Below are 27,646 nucleotides of genomic sequence, written 5' to 3' on the forward strand. Positions count from 1 at the left end.
CATCAATAACTGTGTGATATCACCTGCAGCGGAAAGTGGGATGTGAGGGAGCATCAGCTACTACTTGATATCACCTGCAGCGGAAAGTGGGATGTGAGGGAGCATCAATAACTGCTTGATATCACCTGTAGTGGAGAGTGGGATGTGAGGGAGCATCAATAACTGTGTGATATCACCTGCAGCGGAAAGTGGGATGTGAGGGAGCATCAGCTACTACTTGATATCACCTGCAGCGGAAAGTGGGATTTGAGGAAGCATCAATAACTGCTTGATATCACCTGTAGTGGAGAGTGGGATGTGAGGGAGCATCAATAACTGTGTGATATCACCTGCAGCGGAAAGTGGGATGTGAGGAAGTATCAATAACTGCTTGATATCACCTGTAGTGGAGAGTGGGATGTGAGGGAGCATCAGCTACTACTTGATATCACCTGCAGCGGAGAGTTGGTGTTAGGGAGCATCAGCTACTACTTTATATCACCTGCAGCGGAAAGTGGGATGTGAGGGAGCATCAGCTACTACTTGATATCACCCGAGCGGAGAGTGGGGTATGAGGGAGCATCAGCTACTACTTGATATCACCTGCAGCGGAGAGTCGGATGTGAGGGAGCATCAGCTACTACTTGATATTACCTGCAGCGGAGAGTGGGGTATCAGGGGTCATCAGCTTGTACTTGATATCACCCGAGCGGAGAGTGGGATGTGAGGGAGCATCAGCTACTACTTGATATCACCTGCAGCGGTGAGTGGGGTGTGAGGGAGCATCAGCTACTACTTGATATCACCTGCAGGGGAGAGTTGGGTGTTTGGGAGCATCAGCTACTACTTGATATCACCTGCAGGGGAGAGTGGGGTATGAGGGAGCATCAGCTTCTACTTGATATCACCTGCAGCGGAGAGTGGGATGTGAGGGAGCATCAGCGACTACTTGATATCACCTGCAGCGGAGAGTGGGGTATAAGGTAGCATCAGCTACTACTTGATATCACCTGCAGCGGAGAGTGGGATATGAGGGAGCATCAGCTACTACTTGATATCACCTGCAGCTAAGAGTGGGATGTGAGGGAGCATCAATAACTGCTTGATATCACCTGCAGCGGAAAGTGGGGTGTGAGGGAGCATCAGCTACTACTTGATATCACCTGTAGTGGAGAGTGGGATGTGAGGGAGCATCAATAACTGCTTAATATCACCTGCAGCGGAAAGTGGGGTGTGAGGGAGCATCAATAACTGCTTGATCTCACCTGTAGTGGAGAGTGGGATGTGAGATGTGAGGGAGCATCAGCTACTACTTGATATCACATGCAGCGGAAAGTGGGATGTGAGGGAGCATCAATACCTGCTTGATATCACCTGCAGCGGAAAGTGGGGTGTGAGGGAGCATCAATAACTGCTTGATATCACCTGTAGTGGAGAGTGGGATGTGAGGGAGCATCAATAACTGCTTAATATCACCTGCAGCGGAAAGTGGGGTGTGAGGGAGCATCAATAACTGCTTGATCTCACCTGTAGTGGAGAGTGGGATGTGAGATGTGAGGGAGCATCAGCTACTACTTGATATCACATGCAGCGGAAAGTGGGATGTGAGGGAGCATCAATACCTGCTTGATATCACCTGCAGCGGAAAGTGGGGTGTGAGGGAGCATCAGCTACTACTTGATATCACCTGTAGTGGAGAGTGGGATGTGAGGGAGCATCAATAACTGTGTGATATCACCTGCAGCGGAAAGTGGGATGTGAGGGAGCATCAGCTACTACTTGATATCACCTGCAGCAGAAAGTGGGATGTGAGGGAGCATCAATAACTGCTTGATATCACCTGTAGTGGAGAGTGGGATGTGAGGGAGCATCAATAACTGCTTAATATCACCTGCAGCGGAAAGTGGGGTGTGAGGGAGCATCAATAACTGCTTGATATCACCTGTAGTGGAGAGTGGGATGTGAGGGAGCATCAATAATTGTGTGATATCACCTGCAGCGGAAAGTGGGATGTGAGGGAGCATCAGCTACTACTTGATATCACCTGCAGCGGAAAGTGGGATGTGAGGGAGCATCAGCTACTACTTGATATCACCTGCAGCGGAAAGTGGGATGTGAGGGAGCATCAGCTACTACTTGATTTCACCTGCAGCGGAGAGTGGGTGTGACGGAGCATCAGCTACTATACTCCTCACAAAAAATTAAGCAACAAGTATTATTTTCCGTGCAACATTCTCATCAGTGTTGAATGCCATCCATTGAGAACAAATTCAGGCAGGAGAATTACCTACGAATACTCGACTTAAAGCCTTTTCCATGTAGATTTTCCTGATAACACTGATAACATCGCCTGAACACAACCATCCTCAAAACACACATGCAAAATGCACGACATGCATGTTTTACACACTTCACCCATGCACCCTGATTGCTTAAAAACTGCCAGCAAGGGCAATTTGTCGACATTAACACTTTTGACATGGCTAGGCGTCACTTAACGCCAACTGAGGTTGCTCAGATTGTTGGAATGGTACAGGGGGGTCTCATCCAAACTGCTGTTGCCGATCATTTTAATGTTCACCGCAGTGTCATCTCAAGAGCAATAACTCGATACCATCAAACTGGACTGATGACAGAGAGACCACGCACAGGTCGTCCAAGGGTGACAACTCCTCGTGAGGACCGGTATTTAGCCACCCTAGCCTGGAGAAACAGGTTTACTACGGCCAGATCTCTCCAGAATGACCTTCAGAGAGTTGCAGGAAACAGAGTCTCAACACAGACAGTAAGAAAAAGACTTCACGCTCAGGATCTGAGGTCCAGACGACCAGTACGACCTATCCCACTGCCTGCACACCATCGACAACAGGGACTTGCTTGGGCCAATCAACGCCGTAACTGGAGGGTCAATCGCTGGCGTAACGTTCTCTTCACAGACGAGGCAAGATTCTGCCTTGACTTCAACGGTGTTAGGGCATGTTTGTGGAGAAACCGTAATGAACGATACGCCAACAGTACAATTGCTGAACATGACCAGTACGGAGGTCGAAGTTTGATGATCTGGGCTGGCATCAGGGTTGGACACAGAACTGATCTTGTGGTCATCAGACGTGGTACCATGAGTGGAGTACGGTACAGGGACGAGATTGTCACACCTGTGATCATTCCCCTGGCAAGAGCAAGAGTTGTCACTGATCTTCTTCAGACCAACAACATCATGCATATGGACTGGCCTGCAAGGTCTCCGGATCTTAATCCCATTGAGCATGCATGGGACATTCTGGGAAGGCGTGATTATGGTTTTCATGTTCGTCCTCAGAATCTGGATCAACTTGAACAGGCCTTAAGGACAGAATGGCAGAACATTCCACAACAAACACTTGATAGGCTTATCTGGTCAATGCCAAGACGTGTAGAAGCTTGCATTCAAGCCAATGGTGGACATACACGTTACTGAACATTGGATCGTTGTTTCAAAATGATTTAAACTCAAATTTAAAGATTTTCATCTTTCAGTGCAGCACATTTTGCATGACTGTTTTCATGATACTGTTTTTGATCATTTGTAAACCTATTAGGCATAAACGCTTTTCAGTTCCCTTTGAGGACAATGTGTGTCTGTGCTCTTTCTTTGTATTGTTTAAGTCAGTTTTTAGGTATTGGAATATATGAACATGGACTGACACATAATAGATTTGTTGCTTAACTTTTTGTGAGGAGTAGACCTGATATCACCTGTAGTGGAGAGTGGGGTGTGATGGAGCATCAACTACTACTTGATATCACCCGAGCGGAGAGTGGGGTGTGAGGTAGCATAAGCTACTACTTGATATCACCTGCAGCGGAGAGTGTGCACACACTGTTACTGTTACTGTTACTGCTTGGTTATGTGCACCAATGTGCCTTCTGGGTAATGTGCACACTGTTACTTCTGGGTTGTGTGCACAGTGTACCTTCTGGGTTATGTGCACCAATGTTCCTTCTGGGTCCTGTGAACATTATGTTCCTTCTGGGTCCTGTGAACATTATGTTCCTTCTGGGTCCTGTGAACATTATGTTCCTTCTGGGTCATGTGAACATTATGTTCCTTCTGGGTCCTGTGAACATTATGTTCCTTCTGGGTCCTGTGAACATTATGTTCCTTCTGGGTCATGTGAACATTATGTTCCTTCTGGGTCCTGTGAACATTATGTTCCTTCTGGGTCCTGTGAACATTATGTTCCTTCTGGGTCCTGTGAACATTATGTTCCTTCTGGGTCATGTACACCAATGTTCCTTCTGGGTCCTGTGAACAGTATGTTCCTTCTGGGTCATGTACACCAATGTTCCTTCTGGGTCCTGTGAACATTATGTTCCTTCTGGGTCCTGTGAACATTATGTTCCTTCTGGGTCATGTACACCAATGTTCCTTCTGGGTCATGTGAACATTATGTTCCTTCTGGGTCCTGTGAACATTATGTTCCTTCTGGGTCATGTACACCAATGTTCCTTCTGGGTCATGTGAACATTATGTTCCTTCTGGGTCCTGTGAACATTATGTTCCTTCTGGGTCCTGTGAACATTATGTTCCTTCTGGGTTATGTACACCAGTGTTCCTTCTGGCTTATGTGCCTCAGTGTTCCTTCTGGTTTATGTGCACCAATGTTCTTTCTGGGTCCTATGAACATTATGTTCCTTCTGGTTTATGTGCACCAATGTTCTTTCTGGGTCCTGTGAACATTATGTTCCTTCTGGGTCCTGTGAACATTCTTCCTTCTGGGTTATGTGCACTAATGTTACTTCTGGGTAATGTGCACCAATGTTCCTACTGGGTTATGTGCCTCAGTGTTCCTTCTGGTTTATGTGCACCAATGTTCCTTCTGGGTTATGTGCCTCAGTGTTCCTTCTGGTTTATGTGCACCAATGTTCCTACTGGGTTATGTGCCTCAGTGTTCCTTCTGGTTTATGTGCACCAATGTTCCTTCTGGGTTATGTGCCACAGTGTACCTTCTGGGTTATGTGCACCAATGTTCCTTCTGGGTCCTGTGAACATTATGTTCCTTCTGGGTCCTGTGAACATTATGTTCCTTCTGGGTCCTGTGAACATTATGTTCCTTCTGGTTTATGTGCACCAGTGTTCCTTCTGGCTTATGTGCCTCAGTGGTCCTTCTGGTTTATGTGCCTCAGTGGTCCTTCTTGGTGATGTGCACCAATGTTTATTCTGGGTTATGTGCACCAATGTTCCTTCTGGGTCCTGTGAACATTATGTTCCTTCTGGGTTATGTGCACCAGTGTTCCTTCTTGGTTATGTGCACCAATGTTCCTTCTGGGTCCTGTGAACATTATGTTCCTTCTGGGTCCTGTGAACATTATGTTCCTTCTGGTTTATGTGCACCAATGTTCCTTCTGGGTCCTGTGAACATTATGTTCCTTCTGGGTCCTGTGAACATTATGTTCCTTCTGGGTTATGTGAACATTATGTTCCCTCTGGGTCCTGTGAACATTATGTCCCTTCTGGGTCCTGTGAACATTATGTTCCTTCTGGCTTATGTGCCTCAGTGTTCCTTCTGGTTTATGTGCACCAATGTTCTTTCGGGGTCCTATGAACATTATGTTCCTTCTGGGTTATGTGCACCAATGTTTCTTCTGGGTTATGTGCACCAATGTTTCTTCTGGGTTATGTGCACCAATGTTCCTCCTGGCAATGTGCACGCAAGATGAAAGAAAATGTTTTGCAGAAGGCAACAGCAGGACATTTTGGAAAACAGAGGAACAAGATGTGTTGATGTATAAAGGAAAACATGTCTTGAAGTGGGAAGGAACAAGATTTGTTGAAGTATAAAGGAAAACATGCCTTGAAGTGGGATGGAACAAGATTTGTTGAAGTATAAAGGAAAACATGTCTTGAAGTGGGATGGAACAAGATGTGTTGATGTATAAAGGAAAACATGTCTTGAAGTGGGAAGGAACAAGATTTGTTGAAGTATAAAGGAAAACATGCCTTGAAGTGGGATGGAACAAGATTTGTTGAAGTATAAAGGAAAACATGTCTTGAAGTGGGATGGAACAAGATGTGTTGATGTATAAAGGAAAACATGTCTTGAAGTGGGAAGGAACAAGATTTGTTGAAGTATAAAGGAAAACATGTCTTGAAGTGGGATGGAACAAGATGTGTTGATGTATAAAGGAAAACATGTCTTGAAGTGGGATGGAACAAGATGTGTTGATGTATAAAGGAAAACATGTCTTGAAGTGGGAAGGAACAAGATTTGTTGAAGTATAAAGGAAAACATGTCTTGAAGTGGGAAGGAACAAATGTTTTGTGGTAGTAAGGATAAAGATGTTTTGCATTGGGAAGGAAAGTGGTGTTTAGTGGTAGGCAGGTACAGTTTGTCTTGGAGATGAAAAGAAAAAGATGTTTTAAAGAATGGAGGAACACGGTGCTTTGCAGATGAAAAGAAAATAACGTTTTGAAGAATGGAGGGGCAATGTGTTTTGCAGATGAAAGGAACAACTTGTTTTGAAAAAGGGGGAACAAGATGTTTTGCAGATGAAAGGAAGTAGTTTTGGAGAATGGAGGAACAGGGTGCTTTGCAGATGAATAGAAAAAGATGTTTTGAAGAATGGAGGAACAGGGTGCTTAGCAGATGAATAGAAAAAGATGTTTTGAAGAATGGAGGAACAGGGCGCTTTGCAGATGAAAAGAAAAAGTTGTTTTGAAGAATGGAGGAACACGGCGCTTTGCAGATGAAAAGAAAAAGATGTTTTGAAGAATGGAGGAACAATGTGTTTTGTAAATGAAAGGAACGACTTGTTTTGAAAAAGGGGGAACAAGATGTTTTGCAGATGAAAGGAAAAATATGTTTTGAAGAATGGAGGAACAAGGTGCTTTGTAGATGAAAGGAACAAGATGTTTGCAGTGGTAACTCTGTTTGCATGTCATCTCTACATTAAGTCTAATTATTCCACAAACAAAAAACCTGTGAAAAACAAATTATTGGACATAGTTCTTTATTCAAATAAATTAGATGTAAAAAAATTAATCAAAATGTTCAGTTTATATTCATGCATATGTTGACTAAATATCACTCCATTCCCTCAGTAGAAATAACATAAGATTGTAACACTGATTGCCAGTGTTAAGTAGCATGCTCAGTGGCACCTACATACAGTCCTACCAGTCACCTCACACCTTCTGGGGTACATGCACAGTATGTCCCTCCATCTGGGGATACCTGGGACAGTCAGAAGGGTTCAGGATGCCACAACACACATACATACATACTTAATTGAATGTTTGCTTTCCTTATCAATTCCCAACAATCACCAATGTTTCCAAATCTATTTCACATCACAGTCATGTGCACAATTTATCATAGTTGTCATATAATGGCCAGACATATACATACAGTATGCCAATATGGGTTGTGTCTGTTTTCTGTAAAAATATCATAACCTTGATGAAGATCACACAACCTCCCTTTTTCAATTCTCACACAATCCTTGAAACTCCAATTCCTTTCAGTCAATATTCTGCTGTCCCAGGACAAAGAGTATCTGCTAGATGGTGTAGATCAAGGCTCAAATCTAATGAGTGCCAAACTACTTCTCAGTTTGTTCAATGTCCTTTTCAGCTCTGCAGGAACCATGATTGACATATTTCTGAGTGAACGTTAACAGCTAGGTGCAAAATTATTGTTTCAAGCTACATAAATTGGAAAGAAGACATCCCACTATTCATTGGTCCTGGATGTGAAGCCTAATGCCTACCTGCTGATACAGAATCTGAAGTACTATTTCCATCGTAGTCTGTTTACTACTTCACAATACGTGTATCATACTTGTGCTAAAAGGAATATGAGTTTCACACAATTATAACAGATCAAACAAAAACCTAATTTAACAAGATTAAAATATGTTGGTGATAAAACCCTATTCAATAACAAAAACCTATGCTGATAAAACCCTATTCAAAACAGATAAAAGTCAAGAAATGATATCAACAACAACCTCATAACTTCAGATAAAACTCTGCTAATGTTTGTCATAACCTGTTCAAATTCATATCTGAAAATAGTTTTAAAAAAGTGATCAGATCTGACGGTTTATCTCACTGCCTAAGACATTTCCAATAACATCTGCTGATGGGGTGATATAGTCTCATGAAGGTGAGTGAATTTTGTTTGACGTTGTGTACATTTCATATATATTATGGAGTGTCAGCTCATGTGGGAGGAAAAAGTGATGGCAGTCACATTAACCCTTCAGATAAAACCAAAGAGCATCCTGGCCTAAAAGGGATGATAATCAGTGTGAAATTTGGATTGCAACTCACTACTAGCAGATCCTGCAGCTGCAACACAACAATTTACGTTTCAGGACATCTGGAGGTTTTTTAAAATCACAGGTATAAAGATGTACAAAAACATGAATACTGTATAAAAATAGCAAATTGTACACTTGTTCCCATGCCTCAAATGGCACCATCCTTCAACAGACAGGGAAGCAAGCATCCAACACGAAGTACACAACATGGAGGACATGTAAAACAGGGTCCTAGTCACCTCACAAAGTCACCTTCAGGTCCTGGTGACACATACAAAATAGCATCTGAATATGAACATTGTTATATGTACATCTACACATATTTATATTGCTACCTAGACAATTAAACAAACTACATACATGGCTACACACTACTGAAGAGTATTTCCAATGATCATGTCACCAACCACAATGTTTTTCACTCACACAAGAAACACAGGAAATCCCTATTTCATCTTGTATTTCAAATCTGATGTTTCAATAATCACGTTTATTATGAATAATGCCTGCAAATAGCCCTTCATCAGTAACAGAGAAACACACAAGTAATTGTTGACACTGAATGGTATCACTGTTAATGTGTGTTTGTTTTTGATTCAATAAATCATTTAACAAGTTTAAACAAGAGCAATACTGACAGGGGTTTCAAAGAGAGGGGCGCAACAACTCTCAAGTGGACGCACACGCACGCACGCACGCACGCACAGACACACACACACACACACATACGGACACACAAACACACAGACAGAGAGGGCTGCATCTCAACTCTCAAGTGGACGCACACACACGCATGCACACACACACACACACACAGACACAGACACATACGGACACACAAACACACAGACTGAGAGAGGGCTGCATCTCAACTCTTAAGTGGACACGCACGCACGCACGCACGCACGCACGCACACACAGACACATACGGACACACAAACACACAGACTGAGTGAGGGCTGCATCTCAACTCTTAAGTGGACGCACACACACGCATGCATGCACGCACGCACACACAGACACAAACACACAGTCACAAACACACAGACTGACAGAGGGCTGCATCAACTCCAGTAGGTATACTCACACACAAAAGTTAAGCACAAGTACCTGTATATTTTTATAGAAATAGCAAATTTATTGAATATTTATAAAATCAAGTCTATGTTTTGGATAAAAAACATTGTTGTGGTAACATTGCATATCTAATAACATGTCTTGAAATGGAGATACACACACCCACCCACCCACACACACACACACACAGACAGACTGACAGACAGACAGACAGACAGACAGACAGACAGACAGACAGACAGACAGACACACACAGACACACACACACTGTCATGCACCCAGCTGCAGATACATCCACTCTGTTGTTGGAACTTAACACACAGGCCATCTGGCACAATAAAGAACTGCACACACAGGCCATCTGGCACAATAAAGAACTGCACACACAGGCCATCTGGCACAATAAAGAACTGCACACACAGGCCATCTGGTACAATACAGAGCACACCACATGGCTCCTCACAACCCACACTGTAAGGGTCTACACAGGCTGCAGCAAGCATTGGACACTTCAAACATACACCTTGCTAGTTCCTGTCTGTTGGTGACATAGAGCCACATGGTCAGTAGCCCCATGGACGTCATGTACAAACCTGCATCAGACTGCTCTGAGTCAATTCTTCATAACAAATAATACTTGCTGACATTATGAGTCTTCATGAATTACATCCAAACAACACAGCATGAAAATACAGAACAAATGGACAGAAAAGCTTCAAATTAGAACGTATACTCTCTGTAACACCACGTGTAACTTGAGCACAGTTCCCTGATTTTACCCTGATGCAATGCTGACCTTGATTGGGGTACAAAAATAGAAGTTCTCTATGCATCACAATAGTGATGCTTCACACCATCTCATCTCATCACTAACCTCCAAATAGAAAGAGTAATTCTTCTCATGTTTTACAGTAAAACATCTTCACACTATGGCAATGAGACATTGTGGCTCTTTCTGAATCTTTCAGAAATATTTGAGCCTGCATGTAAATCATCCCTACCTCTCATATCAACACACCATATCCCAGCCTATGATTCTCCACTTCCAAATAAAACATAAAACAGTGACATTCTGAGAGTCCAGACATGGGGGATAAATCTGTTTGGAGATGTTGTTGTACGAATAGGATGCAGCTTTGGCTGGACATGGATTTATCCCTCTTCTGGAACCGACAATAATGCTGTAAAATGTTTAGTAGCTTATATCTCAATATGTGTACATCACAGTCATTCTGAGTTCCGAGCTCCCAGCAAGGAATGTATGCCATGATGGATGCAGACAATCTGGGTTGCTACGTTCTGCTGACCTCCATTGAAACATTTTCAGGAGCAGGAATTGGTCCAGGGTGGGTTGTGGCAGAACCCTCACCGTCAATGTCTACCCTGAACTGACATTGCATCAGACTCCAATCTGATCCCTGCACAATACCCAGGCTGTTTGGTGAGATTTAGATTTGATGGAGATGGAGGAGAATATGGACAAAAGGGCAGGTGTATCCATGAGTGTTAACTAAATATAGTCAACAAAATGTGGCAAGACATTACTGGTCATTAGAGACAATGAATATAATCTACACTAAACATAACAGTCTTAATCAGATAATGGTTGAAATAATCTCACTGAATATTGAGCAACAGAAAGAGTAAATGTATTACTTTACCTCAATTTTGCTAACAGTTTACATCTTCATCAGACATTTCACGAACACCAACCGAAGCATCCTGTAATCCACAGACAGATCTGTTAATTCAGATCGGGAATTAAGTACAGTGCCCCTGTCAAGTGTGTGTTTGGCACTGTTCACAAACTTCAATGTTAGTGTGGTTAAATAATATCAGGAATGCATTTCCCTCATAACCCAAACACATATATACAGACCATCACAATCAAATCAATGCCCACAGGTTGACTTGAAAAAGATCATCACAGACGTCTGGAAGGGTGTTCCACTCGGCTCTTATAAAGTCCTCTACACATGAACCACTTGTCACCATGATGACCACAAGATGACACAGAGAGCAGAGGTGCGATGAAGACCTTGGGTTACATGTTGAGTTTGTGCATCTATCTTTCTTTCATGTAAAATGGGAATCACTTTCTCATGTTTAAATTCTTCTTCATGTAAAATGGGAATCACATTCTCATGTTCAAGTTCTTCTTCATGTAAAATGGGAATCACATGATCCCTTGCTATAGCCTGCGAGACAGATCTGTTACAGAGATTCAACAAGGTACTCACACACTACAACCATACTCACTTATATTTAAGTTTTTGTTGACTGCTGAATCTTGGTTACAAACTTGCTGTCATCCATCATTCAGTCATCTCCTCTATCATTCCAATAATCCTTCAGGTCAAGTTGAAAGATGGACGATATTTCTAGATACCAATCAAAACCATTTATCCTATTTAAGTGAATACTAAACATGGTCAGACAAATCCCACTCTACCATAGACAAACATGTTCTACCCCAGCATAACCTCCTTTGGTCAATATGGACTAAGAGATTTCAATCTTTTTGACCAGGAGGGGTCAATCTTGATAAGTGTCATCATGGTAAACAAAGGTGGATAACTTCGTCACACAGTGAACCTGCACTCATCCTCACAGCTTGCCTTACACTTAAAATAGTACACTGTAAAAACTAGATAAAAGCAACTGAATAGGAATGTTTGTTCCTTGCAACATATACATGAGTCATAAAAATGTTCCATATTTACAATATGACCAGTTTGTACCAGTGGGGTTTTCTTCACAGAACTAGGACCATGAAGTGCTGCAATCTGCCTGACACAGGTCAACAGGAGGGGAGTCCGGGATGATGGGAAGAGTCAAACAAGGTGTAGCATCTCTCGTTGACACAGATCATCTTCAGGACGACACAAGGGGAACATTCTCAATCTCATTAATATCAGATCTTAGTCCTCGCTCCCGCTAAACAAAGATCTGAGGACATCTCATTATGGGTCACGTCAGACTGACCTTTCACGAACTTTGACCAAACACTGGAATGAATGACAAGAAGTCGACATTAGCCAATCAGAAGACAGCTTTCTCAATATGGCCTTATGGCACTAGTTTGAAACTCGCAAATACGCTTTGAAAAATATTTTGACAAATTCCTAATTAAAACTTTGAAAATGGAACAAACGAACATTTTGGAATTGCTAAAAGATGGATTGCATGGATTCAGTCATAAAGCCCGTCACTTTTGTTCGGAATACCCTGTGTTAATGCTTTCATGGTTGCATGATTAGAAAATCATATTCTGACTGTCACTTTCATGATCTGGTAAGCGACGTTCTGATTGGTCGGATGAAAGGTCGTTCTGACATGACCGGTAATGGGATGACCTTTGTTTAGCGGAAGCGAGAACTAAGATCTGATTTTACTAAGATCGGTAACATTCTGTGCAGCCATTTACTGCGATGATGTCCCTGATCTACGTGTCCTCCAGGATCCCAGTTTTTGGAAAGTTAATGGCTCGCATCAGAGAGAAACTAGAAACATACATATGAGACCGCTGGTTGTGGAAAGACAGTTCGGTGGAGAGTCATGTCCGAGTCTCATAGTAAACCTAGCCGAGATAACGCCATCTGGCGTCGTAATCGAGTGATTTCCAAGAATGTATCTTTATCTGAAACAAAGCAAAGTAATGTGGGCACAAGTTACAATTCTGAGTTTACATCATGCATATGTTCCATGCAGGGCTGTGAAGAGTAATTAATCATTAACAGAAGATATAAGCTTAGTGCTAACTTTTTGTAATCCCACGTTATGCGATAAATAGATAATGTTTAATAAATTGGTTTAAACTGGTTTAACTGGGAATACTCAACAAATTTTCACCTACTGATAAAGATTTTAACCCTCAAAGATTATTGGAACATGCATTGCAAGCAGACATTCTGAGAGTGGAGTGTTCATTTGTCCCCATGTTGTGACACAGTCAGCAATATTCCAGCTACAGATGACAGTCTGTGTGTCTAGACGAGGCCTGACTGAGGGTGCAATAAGGATCCCTGTGTCATGCAATCAGTCACTGAATCTGCCCACATGACTCAATATATACTGAACAACAAAAGTTCCTGTGATATTGAATAAGATTTAATGCAAAGTTATGTTTTTTACCAAATCTGAAATAATTTTGGTTTGCAACAGATAAAAGACTCCTGTTAGTTTTCACATGGTTTAATTTGCCATACTGACTTCAGAAAATGTGTGATTTCATAAAAAAAATGAACATGTCAAAATGTCAATTTACAAATCAATAGCGTGTGTGTCCACCTCTGGTTTGCAATGCAAGCAACACATCTTTGTCTCATGGAATGGACCAGGCGTCGCACAAAGTCTTTTGGATGTCTGTCCATATCTGCTGGAGCATGTTTAGAAGTTCCTGGAGTGTCTGTGGAACACGTGGTTGACGTCGAAGGCGCCGATCCATCTCATCCCACATGTGCACATTGGTGAGAGATCAGGGGAGTGAGCTGGCGAGGGGATGACATTCACATTGTTTTGTTGAAGGGGATCCTGTACAAGTCGAGCAATATGAGGCCGGGCATTGTCCTGTTGAAAGGTAATGCCTGCGCCATGACGACACAAAAATGGTAGAACAACAGAGCCGATGATCTTGTCGCGGTAGCGCTGTCCATTGAGATTTCCCTCTAGCACTATCAAACGGGTCTTCCATCTTGCTGTAATCCCACCCCATACCATAACGCTGCCGCCCCCGGACCAATCTTCTTCCATGACTTAATGACTGATGCAACGTTCACCTCGACGTTGGTACACTTGAATCCGTCTATCGCTGTGGGTGAGGTGAAAACGAGACATGTCAGTGAATAGAACTTGTCCCCACTGCATGGTCATCCAGCATAGACACTATCTGCACCACTGTAGAAATCCTTGACAGTGGTTTCCTGTCAAAATGGGACGTCTGGAGGGTCTTCTGGTGACAATCCCTGCACACCTGAGACGGCGACGTACTGTTTGTGAAGATATTCGTCGAAGCCCAGTGATGCTTCTTTCAGTCACTGTTGCTGGCTGGAATCGATTTTGTAGGTGTGTTGCTCGATTCTAGTTGTCTTGTCGATTATTGGTTACTTGTGGCCTGCCACTCCGAGGATGGTCTCTGACTGCATTCGTCTGTTGCCAACGTTGCCATTAACACCAAATGGTGTTTCTGTGGAAGTGAAATTGTCTTGCAACATCACGTTGACTCGATCCTGCTTCAAACCTACCAATGGCTCGCAGACGCTCATTTTTGGACAGACGTGTCATTTCGTAATGTTGAATAATTGCGGAATTTTTTTGTTTTTCTGAGTGGTTGTTGTCAGCACGATGCTAAACAATGCATATGGAATCCTGTTAACACACGTTTTCATACCCATTCTTTGGTAGTGAAATGCATGGGGCTTGCATAAAAGTCAACTTTTGCAAGGAATGCATGCTTTTCTGCAGCAGTTGCGTTTTTGTGACTTGATTCCATACATGTACTACAATATTGAAAACCAAACTTTACTTGTTTGAAATAACTAAAATATCGGTGTCAAAGGAACTTTTGTTGTTGAGTATAGTTAGCCTAAAGACAAGCAATAGTTTCTGGGAAGACTACAGGGCGGTGGGGTAGCCTCGTGGATAAAGCGTGCGCTCGTCATGCTGAAGCCCCGGGTTCAATTTTCCACATTGGTACAATGTGTGAAGCACATTTGTGGTGTCCCCCATCATGATATTGCTAAAAGCGGCGTCACACCATACTCACTCACTCCCAACTAACATGATGTGTCTCCTACCTTCCTGCCTGACCAGCCCTTGGTGTATATACCTGATGTAGGTGTAGAAGTCACACACTGAGGCGATCTGCAAGCAACAACCACACAACACATAGTGCAACATTGTCAGGGCACCCAGTAATTCATCCTGGAGAAAAACATCACGTGTTTCTGGTTACTGGGATTGGTTCATGTGTATACTAGGAATGTATTTCATGTCGAAAGAAAAGTGAAATCACCATTTGAACATAACATAAAAATAATATTCATGTCTGTTTGACAAATGCAACAGTTTAACTACCAACCTAACACTTTTGTGACACACCTGTGGTATTGATCTTCCTACCCTGTTGCGACACATCTGTGATAGTGATCTATCTACCATGTTGTGACACATCTGTGATAGTGATCTACCTACCCTGTTGTGACACATCTGTGATAGTGATCTATCTACCATGTTGTGACACATCTGTGATAGTGATCTACCTACCATGTTGTGACACATCTGTGATAATGATCTTCCTACCATGTTGTGACACATCTGTGATAGTGATCTATCTACCATGTTGTGACACATCTGTGATAGTGATCTACCTACCATGTTGTGACACATCTGTGATAGTGATCTTCCTACCCTGTTGTGACACATCTGTGATAGTGATCTATCTGTCCTGTTGTGACACATCTGTGTTAGTGATCTACCTACCCTGTTGTGACACATCTGTGATAGTAATCTATCTATCCTGTTGTGACACATCTGTGATAGTGATCTATCTACCCTGTTGTGACATCTGTGATAGTGATCTACCTACCATGTTGTGACATCAGTGATAGTGATCTACCTATCCTGTTGTGACATCTCTGATAGTGATCTATCTATCCTGTTGTGACACATCTGTGATAGTGATCTACCTACCCTGTTGTGAAAACTGTGATAGTGATCTACCTACCCTGTTGTGACATCTCTGATAGTGATCTATCTATCCTGTTGTGACACATCTGTGATAGTGATCTATCTACCCTGTTGTGACACATCTGTGATAGTGAACTATCTATCCTGTTGTGACACATCTGTGATAGTGATCTACCTACCCTGTTGTGACACATCTGTGTTAATGATCTACCTACCCTGTTGCGACAAATCTGTGATAGTGATCTATCTGTCCTGTTGCGACACATCTGTGATAGTGAACTATCTACCCTGTTGCGACACATCTGTATTAATGATCTACCTACCCTGTTGTGACACATCTGTGATAGTGAGGTGAGGTGAAATTGGGTTTAACGTCGCGTCCAAGATTATTGCACTTATATAGCGACGTGCGTGCACGTGTATTTGTGTGTGTGGCTGCTTGTACTAGTCCTGACTGATGCCGATTTATAGTGCTAGCTCACTGAGATACCATGCCGCAGTTTAACATGAATACCCCACTCAGACACAGTATACTGACTCCGAGCCGACCAGTCCTTGTTTTAGCCCCTTAATGCCGAGCGCCAGACAGGGTAACAACAAGTACAATCTTTTAACGTCTTTTTGTATGACGCGGCCCGGGATCGAACCCTGGACCTTCCGCTCTCCGGGCGGACGCTCTACCACAAGACCACGGAGGCGGTTCTGTGATAGTGATCTACCTACCCTGTTGTGACACATCTGTGATAGTTTTCTACCTACCCTGTTGTGACACATCTGTGATAGTGATCTATCTATCCTGTTGTGACACATCTGTGTTAATGATCTACCTATCCTGTTGTGACACATCTGTGATAATGATCTATCTATCCTGTTGTGACACATCTGTGATAGTGATCTATCTATCCTGTTGTGACATCTGTGATAGTGATCTACCTACCCTGTTGTGACACATCTGTGATAGTGATCTATCTACCATGTTGTGACACATCTGTGATAGTGATCTACCTACCATGTTGTGACATCTGTGATAGTGATCTACCTATCCTGTTGTGACACATCTATGATAGTGATCTACCTACCCTGTTGCGACACATCTGTGATAGTGATCTACCCACCTTGTTGCGACACATCTGTGATAGTGATCTATCTATCCTGTTGCGACACATCTGTGATAGTGATCTACCTACCATGTTGCGACACATCTGTGATAGTAATCTATCTATCCTGTTGTGACACATCTGTGATAGTGATCTACCTACCCTGTTGCGACACATCTGTGATAGTGATCTACCCACCCTGTTGCGACACATCTGTGATAGTGATCTATCTATCCTGTTGTGACACATCTGTGATAGTGATCTACCTACCCTGTTGCGACACATCTGTGATAGTGATCTACCCACCCTGTTGCGACACATCTGTGATAGTGATCTATCTACCCTGTTGTGACACATCTGTGATAATGATCTATCTATCCTGTTGTGACATCTGTGATAGTGATCTATCTGTCCTGTTGCGACACATCTGTGTTAATGATCTACCTACCCTGTTGCGACACATCTGTGATATTGAGTACCACTCCTGGTCCTCCTCCAGTTTGATCTTGTAGTTGCACAATTTGTTCGTCTCAGTCAGGGAACACTTCCTGAAACAGGTATGTCATTCTCACAACAGTCAAATGACAGATATAGCTTTGTTTGTATGTTTGTTTGTTGTTTAGCGTCACACTCAGCAATTCAGTGATTGATAAGCAATGATCTACACAACTGGGATACAACTTTAATGAAACCCACAAGCATGGGAATGTTGCTGACAGACCTAGAAACATAATTGGGGCAAACCAGGATTTGAATCAAGATCAAAGACTTCGGCCACGTCAAAGGGACGCAACTCTGCACAGTGTATTGTGGCACCTTAGACAGCTGGGCCACCCAGAGCTACATGCTTTACTTAACAGCAGACATCAGATGACACAACTTATCTACTGATTTATTGATTTGTAAATTTTCTAATAAATTGTTTATTTATATCCTATCTCACACCATGCATTTCTTCTTATTCTTCGATCTTGGTGTGGAAACGTCCTAGAACAGAGTTTCCAGCGTCAAAAACACCACTCACCCAAACAGATGCCATACTTCACCAAATCACCACTGTGATCATGGTTCACGCACCACTAAAATCCTGTGCGTCATGACCCAAGTGACCTGATCACCTGACATATCCAGCACCCTCATTGTCAATCTAGAGCGTACAGGCTGGTGTAACTGTGATGCGGGGATGGTTGGGTGGGCCTTTAGTGTGTGAGATAGGATAAGTATATAAATATACAATTTATTAGAAAATTTACAAATTTTTAAACTTATCCTATCTCACACTATGCATTTATCCCACAGTTGGATGGTGGGGCGCAGATACCCTAGCCTGTAAGGACCTCAACCTTCGGACGTACACGAGGAAGCTGGAAATATTCAGGAATTAAAAGGATTTTACAAGGATTAGTGATAAACTCGTGTAAGGGTTGCATCAAAAAACCCTCTTTGTGCTACCAAGAGATATACTTAAAAACCTATTCATTGGGATCGCTATTAAGTAAGAGATTTCTTGCTATAGGCATTGAAACCAATTGTGAGGTTTTACTTTCCAGTCGGGTTAAATCTCATAAACAGGGACGTTGTAATGTCCCTGGGATTTTATATAATATCCCTGGGATTTTATAGGATATTCAAGTCATATTTGCTATAATATCCCAGGGATTTTATATAATGTTCTGGGTATTTTATTAATGTAACTTCCATTCAGATTGTAACATGTAATGAAATGTAAAATCAAATGACAAATGTTTTCTTTATATTCCTGAGGATCGAACTCGCAACCTTCATATCTGTAGCCCGGTGAGTGTACCACGAGGCTACAGAGGTGTTGATAAGCCTCACTGGTTTTTAGAATGTCCTTTTCAAGATCCGTACGCCAGCAACAGATATTTTACTCATGTTTCCTAAGGTTCAAGGAAAGTATGTTTGAAACACAAAAATATTGATAAATGTTTCTTTTTTCGGTTTATAAGTATGGAAAAACACTTTCCCTCAGTTTTGGTAGACAGAGCATGCCCTGGGGGTCGGGAAAAAACGCGGGGGCTTCGCTCCCCAGGGCATGCTCTGTCTACCAAAACCTCGTGAGCATGTTTTCTCCAATACATCATGACATCGGGGAATCATGTGTTCCATGGTTTCACACAGGACACCCTTCCAAGAACGATCACGTAACCATGAGCCTGGTGACACCCACTCAGTCGCGACTTAAACCTCACCCCCGATAGGAGGAGGTGTTTTGTTTCAAACACCCCGTCCCCGGCGTAGGTTCTACAAGACAGGCCTCACACATACGCTCCCAAGGATGTAAGGCGGACCAGCTTGGCATCTCTTTTTTTGCTCCGTCATCCTATCAAACTCATGTAGAAGAAGAAGAAGAGGAAACGATGACGATACCTGTTTATCACACAGGACTTCAATCAACTACTGAGACATCGCATGCACAAAAGACAGAGGTGAGCATATAGAAGATCGGGACACCATTTAAACAAATGGCCGCACTGGATGGTGACTTCTATTGACGAAGGCCGAACAGACAGGCATATATACCCTCCTTCTGAGAGCTTGTCTGGGAAACCCGACTTGTAGTCCGCTGGGCTTCCTCATCTGCACTGTGTGTTGCTGTGACCTTGGATGTCGGCGATTGAAATTCCGAAAGGAGTAGGAGGTAAAGACCATATCAGAACGCCATAATATCCCTCCATGATGGCTGAGAGTGTGCACTACTATGCAACGCCAAGGTGGAGGTCACTGCCCTTGTTGCATGAGGATTGGAAGCAGCTGGGGTGGTAGTCATTCAAAGGTGTAGACCCTAAGGATGATAGAACACAGCCAGTGGAGATGGTGGTTTCGAGATAATCAGAAGTTGCAGCTGTCGACAAGTGGATGAAAAACTTGCTTGCGACAGCGACGGATGGTCCGGTCAAGTAGATCTGGTAGGCTCAGGCTGGGCACAGTGAGATGTCTTCCATGACATCAGCTCTCAATCAATGAGTGGTGGAGGCCGAAAAGACAATCCGGTTGTCCTTGAATGCTTATCTTGTTGAAGAGGTTGGAACCGGACTCAACTGACGTCTAAGCAAGAGTCCCTCTAACACGAGCTACAGGAGCCAGTGCAAGCAGAAAGATCGTCATGAATGTAAAGTTTGAGGTTTTATCCACAAGTGGTTCATAATCAGCCAGGAGAAGTGACGGAAAAATACAGCCAGTAGATGACTCATGGACACAGAGTCAGCAAGCAGACTGATAGAGATGATTGGAAGCCAGTGGATTATTTGGATGGACATAGGGATTGAGCAATTAGGTGATGGTAAGCAGGCGGGGTGTAGTAGCCTTGATCTCTGTTCATTGCTGGCTGGATCCTTTTGATGTAGATGGCGTCTAGGAGTTTCCTGATTTTGTAGTCTGATTGATTGTTGGCCAGGATCTTGATGTTGTTCCACTGGATGTTGTGGTCGGGGTGGGTTTGGGTGTGGTCGGATATGGCTGATTTTGAGTCATTTTTTTGTACTGAGGTCTTGTGTTCTTTTATTCTAATGGGTAGGGGCCTGGATGTTTCCCCTACATAGGAGTCACCACAGTCACATTGTATGTGATATACGGCACCAGCTGGGTCTTTTTTCTTTGATGTAGGGGGCCTGCCATTGGCACTGAGGATGTTCTGGATTGTCCTGCCTCTCTGGAATACTGTATCAATGTTGGAGTGGTGTTTGAGCAGTCTGCGGATCTGGTGGCTGGCTGTTCCTACGTAGGCGCTGATGAAAAAAAAAGGCTGTCTGTTGTCGTGGGGGCCGCTCTCTGGGGCTGAGGATGCTGTTGACTGTTTGTTCAACTAGGCTGGTAGGATAATTGTTGAAGTTAGTGAAGACATGGCGGAGGTGGTTGAGTTCAGTTTGTAGCTGTTGTGGCGTAGAAAAGATGTTGACAACACGTCGGGCTAAGGTGGCGATAATTCCTCTCTTGATTTGTGGTGGATGGTTAGAGGAATTGTACAGATACTGATCGGTATGGGTTGGTTTACGGTAGACACTGGAGTGGAGTTTGTTATCGTTGTCTTTCTGTACTCTTACATCTAGGAATGGTAGTTGTCTGTCAGCTGCTTCTTCCATAGTGTACTGCATCCATAGTAGCTTGGCTGCAGAAAACCCTGGATCTTGCAAACTGGAAAAAACTTTTCCATTTATCACAGAAATTCTTGTTGATTGACGAAGTGCTAAGGAGGCTGCCTTAGCTGCTCTAATGGAAAATCCTCTTACGAGACTGCTCTTGATATACACCTTACCTGAAGTTAGTATAATACTGGTCTTGGATGGACCTGATTGGAGGGATGATGCAGTAGATGTGACCAGTTTGGATGTCTTAGTAGTTGAATCTCTGCCAGTTTGACGAACTCTGGAACCCAAGATCTTGTCAGTCAGAAGGTGCTACCAACAGCAGTTGTAGGTAGCTCGTGTGTAGAATCTTTGTAGTATCCGTGGTATCAAGGCTGGTGGGGGAAACGCTGGTTTAGGTCCTCCCATGATATTGTCAGAGCATCGACTGATCAGGCTAGTGGGTCCGGCGCCGGTAACACAATGTTATCTGATGCAAATAGGGTTACTAGTAGACAACCTTTTCTTTTATTGCCAGTTGGAATGCTTCGGCCGTAGCTTCCATTCTGTTGGTGATAGTCTGGCTGGTCTGGACAAGGTGTCTGCTAATCCATTTGCCGCTCTCTGTATATGTCTTGCCTCTGTCGGTAAGTTGAGCTTGTCTACCACTGCAGGAGGGTCTCTGATTCCATTGTGCAGAGCTCCAGATAAGCTGCGTATCTGCATAAAATATGAATCAGAAATGCAGAAATACGCATACACAAATAAAATCCTAGCGTATCAAATACGCAACGAACATTACAGATAAGCTACAAAAATAAAACTTTTGTGTATCATCAAAATATTGTGAAGTAACCCTGCGTATTACTGATTACTGATTAGCAAATCAGTAACTTGTTTTGAAATTATATAAGGGCATTCCGTCAACCTTGCCAAAATCCACGATGACAGTTACATCACGATCATTTGCCATTACACTTTCTTGTGAAAGTATCGTGGTATTTTTGAGTCCTATGAAGCTCTCAAAACCACACGACACCAGTTTGCAGGGACTAGATGAATAGTGTTTTTAAATATTTAACTTAAATACCCACATGTGTAAAAACTAGTGGGTAACAGAAATTTGAATACCCAGATAGAATTACTGATACCCAATGATTTTAAAATGCATGGGTTAAATACCCACAACACCAAAAGCTTGTCTGGAGCTCTGATTGTGCCTTGAAGGTGTATAGTGTATGCCACAGTTGAAATGAGTGTCCCGATCATCAGACGTTGGTTTCTTGACTGTGGGGTCCAATGAAATATTGGCCGGATTACAGCCTCGTATTCCAGATAATTAATGTGGCAGAGCTGTCTGCTTTTGACCATAGGCCTGATGTTATTTCCAAGTTGAAGTGAGCTCCCCGACCTTGAAGTGAGACATCCATGAATAGGTGGTTGTTGTATTCCGGCTTGTGTAACCAAGTTCCTGCGCAAACAATCAATTCCACTGTCCTTTACCAGAGGTGTTTCCTCATTGTGTTTTGGTACTAAAGTACTCATGGAAATGAAAAAAACACTGTTTTTTCGATCTCAGATTTTAAATAAATGCAGTTAATGTACAAAATATATAAATACTCAAACAACTCAATTAGTACTAATTGGGCCTTGGCACAAATACAGCGTATCAAAGGTTTTTATGTCTTTTTACATGTAAAAGTGTGTAAAAATATGAACAAAACAGACTATTGTGAAACTGAGCATAACCAGGTGTTAGAAGATCAAGGTGAATGTCCATGACCTATGACACCTTGACGACAGGTAAAAACAGGTGCTTGAAACCCACGTGCATGTGATTTGTCAGTGGTTAGTGATTTGTGAGTGGCATTGTGGGATAGTGAAAAGTCAAAATATCACAACGTAAAAGTACATATTCCCTTCTCAAACAACAACTTATGCTTACATGTCATTGTTATTATGTACATAAACATAGCTGTTATTTTTATTGTTGTTTTGATAACTTTTTTTGAGGCTAATTTGCATAATGCCTATATGCCTACAAATTACCTCCTGTTTAGTACATTTTGTATTGAGCACTGAGATAAAACTAGCAAATCCAGACTAGTACTTTTCCAGTTGTTTTGTTATTTCGTATTTACATCTTCGAAATTCTTTGTGTCTGGCTCATTAGACTTGATCCCAAGGAATGGAGATCCTTGAATGGTTGTAAATCAGACTTCTGATAATTTATTAACCAACGTAGTTGAGTTAATGATTTCCGGGAAAAAATTGTAGTCTGAGTAATTGGGCTAGAATCCCTTTGTCCAGGTAAAATGTATTACGGATTCCTGAGTGACGAACAGGCTTAGTCACTCGTGTACATAGCCATGGGTCGAAGCAATTCCAAAGGGCAGTGTACCACCAGTGACAAGAGGGTGGTTCTCCTTCCAGTTGTGTTAGTCCAAGCTGTCGTCTGTTGACCGGTGACGGTTGGAATGGGGTAGCGGAGAGGTCGTCCCAAGTGTAATAGCTATTACCAACGTAGAACGTTGAACTTCTGAGTTGTTGATGTGGAGATGAGTTCGCCTGCAGATCAACTTTCAGGCACACATAACACAAAATTTGTGTTCCAAAGCGATGGAAAATCTTGACGGTCGTGCGTGTGATCTAGATTCTAGTAGAATAAAAAAGAGGCTGAAGATGTAGTTTACCAGTTGGCTGATTGTACGAAGAAGGGTAATTGGGACCACATGGAAGAGCGGCAGTAGCCTAAATCATGCCTTGGACGTGGGGAACATTGGGAACATTATACCGAAACAAAATGTCAATATTCACCAACTCTCGCCTTGAATAAGTGAGGGATGATTGTCCTGCCAGGTTGATCGGCGATGCGTAGAACTGGTGAAGGGTCAATGGATTCCATCGCCTAGGCACCGGAAAGCACTGTGCATTCCGGTATCGATGCAGGAGTTGTGAAGATGTGACAGACCGTACGTATAGTCATTGACTACTACTGTAAATGCTTCTCACGGCTCGCATGAGATCAGCCTGTACCAAAGTCAGCATGGTAGTCTTGTTTACAAACAGCAATTTCGGCGTGATGTGTAATTCCCCCTTGCGCAGAACAGGAACCGGTGTAGTACCTAGGCGAGCCCCGTATGATGCTTGAAACCATCTTCAGAAATCTTCGAACATCTGCCGTTTGTATTGATGAAAGTCTGACGAACTCCCCCGTCGAAACATCTGTTAGAATGGTGTAGGTTGACCACAGCAAGGGCGGATAAGACGTGCCAACTATTATGGAATATCAGGCAGAATAATAAAGATCGGCTGCGTTGATATTGAGCCTCAGGATGATGTCGTCTGTTCGACGATTCAAATCTGAATAGGGGGAGCGCGTTGTCTCGAGCATCATAACCTGTGATGGTGATTTGTTATTGGAGAGTATCGTAAGATGATTCATGGCTGGCAGGCAAGTGGGCAGGATCCATGAAGATTCTGGTAGAGAAGAGACGTCAGTATCTCAAGCTCGCGGTATCTCAAGCTCGCCATATGAGATGACTATGCCTGTAAAAGACCAACGAGACCAGTTGGTCAAGTTCGCTGATATGGTTGGTGCAGGTCATCGTATCCCAAGACGTAGACGGATGCTCGTGATGACAATAACTGGATTGTCTGATCTGCAATGGAATGCAGCGAAGGCCTTGTCCAAGTTAGCGTATAGAAGTCAGATGCACGATGAGAGAGAGATCTATTGATTCCGTGGAAGAATGATGATTTCATGACTGAGGACGATCCGTCGTTCGTCTGATCTATATAACAAAAGTTATATCTGGGATAACATCTTAGTAAAGTAGATGCTCGTACTTTATTGGTTGAGTCCCATCCCAACAGTGCCAGAGTAAGGGACCTAATCGCCAGCACACAAAGTCAGCGATCTAACCCACTCAGCCACTGAGGCTTCCTGGAGGTAAAGTCATACTAGCGGACGAGTTCTTGATCGGACGATGTGTCGATGTATCGATTTATCCATGTGTTGACGTATCAATGTATATCGTAGAGGGGAGATCCCTTGGTATCGATCTGTAGGAGAGGCGGAACTGTCGATCCTCCGAGTAAGATCTGACGAACTGTCCATCCAATATCAGCGTCTTGTCGATAATGGTGAAGTATGTTGATAATGGTGAAGTATGTTGATCTGTCGATCCCTTGGTCATCTATGATCGAATAAAGGATGACGATCCTGTCCATCCTCCGAGGTACGATCTGACGAACTGTCCATCCAATAACAGTCTTGTCAATATTGGTGAAGCATGTCGATAATGGTGAAGTATGTCGATGATGGTGAAGTATGTCGATCTGTCGATCCCACGGTCATCTATGATCCAACAAAGGATGACGATCCTGTCGATCATCCGAGATACGATCTGGTGAACTGTTGACATGGTAGTCCATGTGTTGATGCATTGATGTGTAACGTTGAGTGGATCCACGGAGGTGCGATTTGTCAAAATGTCCATCCAAGAACAGTGTCTTGTCGATAATGGTGAATTAAGGCGATATGTCGATCCCTTGATCACTCGGTTGTTATGATCCAGCGAAGGATGACGATCCTGTGAGTGAAGATCCGTCTTCAGTCGGCTATGACTTCCTCGCCGACGATTGTAGTGTTTTCGGTCAGAAGGGTTGTCGCCATTAGAAAGCTGGAGAGGTGTAGCTGTATCCTCAGAGCGCTGTAGAAGCGATGACCCGAGTAACAAGCGTGTTGGGGGAAGAGGCAACCCTCAGTTGACGGCTTGACTTCCCAAGCTGAGTAAAGGGCCGTAGTCCAACACAATGACTGTGGAATATTGTTATTTTATGTGAGAAAAAATGACACTAACAAGGTGAGGTGAGGTGAAATGGGGTTTAATGTTGCGTCCAAGATTCTTGCACTTACATAGCGACGTGCATGCACGTGTGTGTGTTTGGCTGCTTGTACTAGTCCGGACTGATGCCGATTTATAGTGCTAGCTCACTGAGATACCATGCCGCAGTTTAACATGAATTCCCCACTCAGACACAGTATACTGACTCCAAGCCGACCAGTTCTTGTTTTATGCCTTAGTGCTGAGCGCCAGACAGGGTAACAACAAGTACCATCTTTTAATGTCTTTTGGTATGACGTGGCCGGGGATCGAACCCCGGACTTTCTGCTCTCCGGGCGGACACTCTACCACTAGACCATAGAGGCCGTCACAACAATAACAAACAAGGCATATTTAGCCAGTTCTAGCTAGCTTTATTTCACAGATGTATCGGCATAGGGAAATTATTTGTTTAATAAGATTTCATAGACTAAAAGTTAATCTAGGTGAAGGGATACAGACGACAGAACTGTACACTGGCCATTTAAAAGCGAGACGACTGTAGAAGCCAGGGAGCGGGCACGTGCACAGGGGCGTGTTCTGCACAGAGGCGGGAATCTCAGTAGTCAAACGAGACGGAAAGTGATCCTCCTCAACGTACAGCGATGTAACCATCGCCTAATAGACTAATATCTGGTTTAGCAAGAAAACAAAGGTACAGCCACAAGGGATAATACAATCGTTTGGGTTTCAAATTGGAAGAAAAAACAACATGCACGAAAACATTAAACTGACGAACAGTCGATCGCCTTTGTCGAACACTTGGCCGAGATCCAATTTCTGACAAGGTGGTACACAGTAGACATCGTTATTAAAACCACACACTCTTCGTGGTAATGGCAAACTTTAGTAGTGAAGTCGTGTATTTAAATTTTAGCAAAAATAATTTTAAAAAATACAAAAAAATACAAAAAAACAAGAAAGAAGTGAGCAGAGCTCACATACCCCCTTTATCCCCGCTGGTCAATAACAAATAGTAAATAGTTTGTTAATTAAGGAAATATTACATATTTCTAACTGATTTTAACTTCAATGTTTTAAAAACTAAGATTGAGTTCCAGTGACAATTGACCCCCCTCCCAAATCTCCCATGTTACCAGTGTTCACTACGAGGAAGGTGATCACCATGTTCACCTTTGAATAAAAATTTGATTGAGGAGTTACATAAGAAGAATTATCAAAAGGACCCAAAATTGCTGATATAAAAACACATAAAAAATGGAACAATATCATATAAGAAAATCAATAAATTAATAATTTCCATTTAGCCTTAACAGATATGGTAAAGAATTCATAAATTCAAACTAACACAAAGCACAGATACTTATCTGTGTGCATGGTTAAAAAGTTATGGGCCATACAAAACACCCACCCTAAAAGTTTAAGTTTCTTAATGGTTCCATGGAAACGGCTAAAATTAAAAAGTTCAGAATCTTCAAACTAGCAAAGGGCACAAGTACTCATTGTGGTAAATGTGTGTAGCAAGTTTGGTGAAGCTAGTGTCCATGGTTAAAAAGTAATGGGCCGT

At 42.8% G+C, this 27,646-nt stretch overlaps 1 protein-coding gene across 3 annotated transcripts in view; it reads right to left on the reverse strand.

Moving 5' to 3' along the window:
* Positions 1–6,952: 6,952 nt before the first annotated feature.
* Positions 6,953–27,646, reverse strand: part of LOC124112384 (guanine nucleotide exchange factor for Rab-3A-like) — a 58,600-nt gene continuing 37,906 nt past the window's right edge. For 2 of the 3 annotated variants that reach the window (XM_046472478.2, XM_046472477.2), the window contains exons 9-11: positions 17,593–17,692; positions 15,156–15,222; positions 6,953–13,000 (exon numbers count right to left, since the gene is read on the reverse strand). In XM_046472478.2, coding sequence (XP_046328434.2) covers positions 12,930–13,000; positions 15,156–15,222; positions 17,593–17,692 — 238 coding nt within the window. In that variant the 3' untranslated portion in view covers positions 6,953–12,929. Of the gene's footprint in view, positions 13,001–15,155; positions 15,223–17,592; positions 17,693–26,471; positions 26,752–27,646 lie in introns of those variants that run through there. The other variant, XM_046472479.2, reaches the window with a different exon arrangement.

The sequence above is a fragment of the Haliotis rufescens genome, unplaced genomic scaffold (assembly GCF_023055435.1).
Source record: "Haliotis rufescens isolate VD_foot unplaced genomic scaffold, xgHalRufe1.0.p SCAF_48, whole genome shotgun sequence".
NCBI classification, from domain to species: Eukaryota; Metazoa; Mollusca; class Gastropoda; order Lepetellida; family Haliotidae; genus Haliotis; species Haliotis rufescens.